At 54.9% G+C, this 6,000-nt stretch overlaps 1 protein-coding gene across 1 annotated transcript; it reads left to right on the forward strand.

Annotated features, from left to right (window-relative positions):
• Positions 1-3,259: 3,259 nt before the first annotated feature.
• Positions 3,260-5,061, forward strand: GCG54_00010486 (Sugar transporter STL1; the record flags this gene model as incomplete). The annotated part of the gene is made up of 3 exons (XM_045410409.1): positions 3,260-3,377; positions 3,433-4,607; positions 4,660-5,061. Coding segments are annotated over 3 exons (1,695 nt in total), but the record flags the coding sequence as incomplete, so codon positions are not given.
• Positions 5,062-6,000: the final 939 nt, after the last annotated feature.

Here is a 6,000-nt window from a genome sequence, read left to right on the forward strand (position 1 = left end):
AAGTGGTTCGTGGGCAGACCGTCTGCCGTCGGCTCCATTGTGTCGGAGGTGACGAAGGACCACAGGTTCGTTGTCGTCTGTAGGAGACTGGAGTTGTCCACCTTTCATTTCGCGCCTGAGGCTCCAAGTCCTCCCGCATTCGCGTCTGCCGCGTCCTCCTCATCTCCAGACTCCAGTCAAACTCCAACGTTGGCTGCCTCAGGAGCTTGGAGCAACTTTAGGGCTCTGGACAAGGATTCGGACTCCACCCGAACTTCATAAAACTTGGTGGCTCGGTGTGGGGCCGAGGATGCAGAATTTTCCGGACCGGCGATGGCCTTGCCGCTTGGCGATGGCATCCCGTTGGCCGTTCCTTTCCGCCTCCTCCCACAGCCGGCACCGGTACACACCAACGGCGTTGAGGGTCGAGCCGATGGTCTGGCACCAACTTCCTGTCAGTCTTAACAATTTGCTCGGGTTTCCCGGTGGAGAATGGCTCATGTGTTCAAATCCCATCACCATCACAAACATGCATCATGCGAGACCGGTCTCTGGCCAGTTGAAAGCCAGCAACCTCGGTGTTGCCTTCCTCCGATGGACGTCTCTCTCTTTTGCTCTATCATTTATCCCTCCCATTGTTCCTGTGCCTCTCAGAGACATTGGACGTGGGCCCGGTTTATCCTCGCGTCAGGCATCACTCGCCTGAGATGTGGAGTCCAACCGGCTCAGACAACCGTCCAAGAGTCAGGGACTCAGGGTCTTGCCTCGTTCGGTCGATGGTCGATGCCTGATAGGATACGAAGTGATGAAGATCTCTTCACAAGACGAGACTTTTTGTTTATCAACAGACGCAAATTAATGCCTAAGCGAAAACATGGAAACCACGTTCTGCCAGGAATTTGACACTTTGACAGTCCTGGATGAACCAGGCCATTGGTAAAGAGATCGGCAATGTTTTTGTTTCTCTCTCGCGCATTTGACCAATTTTGGTGATGATGGCAAACCGCCAAAGAGCTCACAGTGGCTAGAGACTTGAGAGACCAAGGATGACGGACTCTGGGGATCAACCGCCGAGTGTCCGAATACGTCAGCCTACATATGATGCTGGTTCAATGATGCTGATTTTTGTGCGCCAAAGGGGCCAAACGTCGGCTTCATTGCCTTTTTGCGCAGAAAGAGGTCACTGAACCAACATAACAGCTGCGGGCCCGAGTCAGCTCATGTTGGATTTGGAGGAGATTGACTGGTCGTTCTCCGGTTCATGCGGGCAACGCTGTGGATAGAACGGTCAGCCATCAACGGCCAACCAACGGCCATCAAATCTTGACCCGGCTGGGTTTTCCGCCCGTAATCCCCCAGCCATCGGGGAATGCTCTGGGGTTTCAATAGCCTCGTCGCAGGTTTCAGTCGGCTCATCATTGGCTTGGCCGCCGGGCGTCGCCTCGCGCGCCTGCTCGGATTACCGCTTTAGGAGATGCCGAGCCCGGTGAAAATTCTCCTTCTCCGACGACGTCATTCCGACGACTGCTTAGGACTGCTTAGGACTGCTTAGGAGTGGTTAGATCGGAATGCTGATCCCACTAAAAACCCCACAGTTAGCCGCAAATATTTTGGAGTCTCCAAGAGACAGCGAAGGATGAGAATCCACGACGGATCCAAACACAAGCAATTTGGCCAAGTGAGCCGTTTCCATCAATATCTCTTGTCGTTCTGGGCGATTTGGGTCTCGTTGTCTTAGCTACGAGTCAAGCATTTTGACGAGCCATGGCATCGAGCTGACGTTCAACTTCATGTTAACAATGTCTGCAAAAATAGCTGCTGAGAACATAGCAATCGTGACAATCAGTGCGTCTCTTTCTCGACACTAATTTCGTCCGAACCAATACGTCATACTCTCCACCTACCACCATCCACCTCGTCAAAGGTCGTCACCAACAACTGCCGACGTTGACAAATCGCGTGCGAGTATTTCAACTTGAAACCTGGTTCTGTCGCCGTTCCCCACGGCTGGGTCCAACTTAAATCTCGAGCAGGGCCAAAGAGAGGCAGCAAAGATGGCCGCGCGAAATGGGCATAGAGTCAGAATCCGCAGCTGCAAGCGCTCTCAGCGGCTACGCTACCACCCTGCCGCGTCCCTCGTAGTGTCGAGAGCCTCGTCGGCTCGGCGCTTCTTTCTTTTAACAGCCACCTAGGGCAGGGTGGCCGCAGGGTTCACACAGGGCCCCCTGACTCGCATATGTGGGCGACGGCGGCGTATTCAACGCTCAGACTGGCCACTGCAATGAACCGATGGACCAACTGGATGTAACTGTATGGCACACAGGCAACCTAACTAATACAAACATGCACAAAGGTGCCCCGAAAAGGTACCCGTCAGCCTGCACTACTTATCGGTCTCTATCAGAGATTTCAGGTATGACGTCGTTTTCTCCAGTGCATCTCCATCTCAGATCCACCGATAATGTACGATAATGGACATGGCTGCGGCTCTTCTGGGTCCTCAATTGAAGCCTCCAGCTCCGCTTCTTCGGTCGGATAGCGAATCATGCGTGCTTGCGCACTCTGCCTGGCTCTCTTACCGCATCGGTGTCTCTCCGAATTCTGCCGTGCAGAAGAGAGGCATGAGGAGTTCTCCACGGGCGCGTCGCGGCGGTGAGACCACCGTATTGCAACGTCTTGCGCCCGTCCTCGTGCCGTATTGGCCCAGCGCGGGCCCATGTCTTTCGTGCCGGCGTCTTGGCCTGCCTGACGACATGCCCCCGTTCCCAACTTTCTCCTCCCCCCTCGCGTACCAGCTTGGTGTACCTCCAACCTTGCCCATCCCCGTGGATCCCAAGGGTGGGGAGTTCTTTCACCCCCCTTCCCCCTCCGGGTCGGAGACAACTCCACCACCTCCAGGAGGGACCCTCCATAGGGATCTTGGATCGTACGGGGATTGGGGGAAATCGGGGCATGTCTTTGGGGGACGGCTGGGGATTGGTTGGCTGGGGTTCTTGGGTTGGGTGTAAACAGACGGCGCCAGGGTCCGAGGCTGGCACGAGTAGGTCGGATGTGTTATTGTACGACTGCAACGTGGGAGAGAGTTCACTCCCTCTGGCACGCTGACGTTGCCGATCTTTACCCTGGAGCGGCAGAACTCGATTTTCATCTAAAAGGACGTGTCGCGCCGCTTCGTTCGAGGAGTTTCCTGTCATTGTAACATCTCAGCCCGAGCACCTGGATTCATTCCTAGACCGACCATCCAACAGCTTGCGACACCGTCTGGTAATACCACATTCAGACACTGCTAGCTGTGAAAAGAGTCTTCAAGATGGGTAACTACTTTGGCCTTCGAGGCAAGAGCCTCAACTGGGCGATCAGTATCATCGCCGGATGTGATTTCCTGCTTTTCGGATACGGTAGGCCTTACACCTCCACAGACACAGAGACAACATACTGACATTGCTCCTCCAGACCAGGGTGTCACTGGTGGTATTCTCACCCTGCCCGCCTTCCAGTCTCAGTTTCCCGATATCGACCCCGAAGCCGTCGGCATTACCAAAGCTCTCAAGAGCGAGCGTGCTACCGCCCAGGGTATCGCCGTCGCTTCCTACAACCTTGGCTGCTTTATCGGCGCCATCATCACCATCTTCATTGGTAACCCCCTCGGTCGCAAGCGCATGATTATCCTCGGTACCTCTATCATGATCATCGGCGCCGCTCTTCAGGCTTCTGCTATGACTCTCCCCCACTTCATCATCGGACGTATCATCACTGGACTCGGAAACGGCGGCAACACATCAACAGTACCGACATGGCAATCAGAAACCTGCAGTGCTCACAAGCGTGGTAAGCTGGTCATGATTGAGGGTGCCCTTATCAGCGGCGGTATCATGATTTCCTACTGGATCGATCTGGGCATGTCTTTCGCTCCGGGCTCTGTCGCATGGCGTTTCCCTCTGGCACTCCAGATCGCTTTCTGCATCTTCATTCTCGCCTTTGTCTGGAACCTCCCGGAGTCTCCCCGCTGGCTCATTCTCAAGGACCGCCACGAGGAATCCAAGGAAGTCATTGCTGCCATCGCCGACTTGCCTCTGGATGATGACTACGTCCAGAACGAGTACAAGGTCATGAAGGAGACCGTCGAGGAGATGTCCAAGGGCAGCTTCGCCGACCTCTTCACCATGGACAAGAACCGCAACTTCCACCGCACCGTCATCGCCTACGTCAACCAGATGTTCCAGCAGATTTGCGGTATCAACCTCATTACCTATTACGCCGCTGTTATCTACTCTGGACTCGGCATGTCTCGCTTCATGTCCCACCTTCTCGCCGCTCTCAACGGTACCGAGTACTTCATCGCTTCCTGGCCTGCTGTCTTCCTCGTTGAGCGTGTCGGCCGTCGCAAGCTCATGCTCTTCGGTGCCGTTGGCCAGGCTGTCACCATGGCTATTCTGGCCGGTGTCAACTCCCAGCAGGCCTTTGGTTTTAAGATTGCGGGAATTGTCTTCCTCTTCGTTTTCAACACCTTCTTCGCCGTTGGCTGGCTCGGCATGACCTGGCTTTACCCTGCCGAAATTGTCCCCCTCCGCATTCGCGCCCCTGCCAACGCCCTCTCCACCTCCGCCAACTGGATCTTCAACTTCATGGTAAGTCTACTTGCTAAATCTGCCTCTCGAGCCACAATACTAACTGAACCAGGTTGTCATGATCACTCCCGTCGCTTTCGACACCATCGCACACCACACCTACACCATCTTCGCCGTCATCAACGCCTTCATCGTCCCCTGCGTCTACTTCTTCTTCCCCGAGACCGCCTACCGCTCCCTCGAGGAGATGGACTCCATCTTCGCCAAGACCGGCAGCGGCTGGAAGGGTGCCTTCACCGTCGTCGACGTCGCCCGCACCGAGCCCCATCGCTACGGCAAGAACGGCGAGCTCCTCATCCACTACGACGATGTCAAGGAGAACGAGGGCCGCGCTACCACCCGCGAGAACCGTGGCGAGGGCAGCAGCGGCGACTCCGTCAACAGCGCCCAGGGCGGCATCTGGACCCGCCAGGACGAGGAGACGCAGAACGTCGAGAAGTCCGAGAAGATCTAAAACGCTTATTTGGACCGGTCCCCCTGGTAGGGAAATCTTTACAGCTGCTCGGCCAGGGGCCGCGCGACGAACGCAAGCGATGGCGCATCGCTACGAGTTTATGCCCCTGCCGAACCAATTTGGTCGGCTTTCTCATGTTGGGCACGATATAATACCAAGTGTCATTTTCTTTTCTCTTTGATAGGGCTGTTGGGCTCTACGCATTGTTGAGATACCACTAGATTGAACTAGAGTTCACTACGCATTAGATACCACACGCAGATGTTAATGATAACACCGCGGTTCGTTGATAAACTTGGCTCCTGCTTCCCGAGAAGAAAATGTGAAACCCGATCTGATATGCACACACGGCGGACGTTGCTTTTGCGAAAGTCTAGACTTCTAAAAGTCTGGTCCCTGCATTCAGCGAAATATGCAGAACTAGGTTGAATGGAGCGTGACATCGGCCGTATGCCATCGGATCATCCATGAGTCGACAACGATGCAATTGCAGCCGCATCTGTCTCTGAGGAGCAAATGGTCCACGTTGTCTCAATTCCCAATGCGCATTCAGACATTTCCGGTTGCCTCTCGCTCACAAAGTCCTCGATGGACCAACACATTGGGCCCTTCTGGCCCGACACGCCCTGTATGTCTCGCCCCCGAACGCGGAGTGCAGTCCGAACCACCGAGCCGCACATTTCCCCGGAGGACCACCCCCATGAGCCCTACCCCGCATACCCCAGGCCATTTGCCCCTGCTCCCCTGAACTCAACGTGTCTCTCCGTGCCAACCAACGGCACACCTATCTCATGTCAGTCAGTTAGGGGGTAAACTGACCAGAGGGGGAGGGGGCTTACCTAACCGCACTAGCCTAACTAGGTAAGAGGCCTACTTTATGAAAATTACTTAGCTAGTTAGGTTATCTTACCCCTCTAGTTAGATAATAACCTAGAATAC

Source organism: Colletotrichum gloeosporioides, assembly GCF_011800055.1.
Source record: "Colletotrichum gloeosporioides strain Lc1 chromosome Unknown consensus_46, whole genome shotgun sequence".
Classification (NCBI taxonomy): Eukaryota; Fungi; Ascomycota; class Sordariomycetes; order Glomerellales; family Glomerellaceae; genus Colletotrichum; species Colletotrichum gloeosporioides.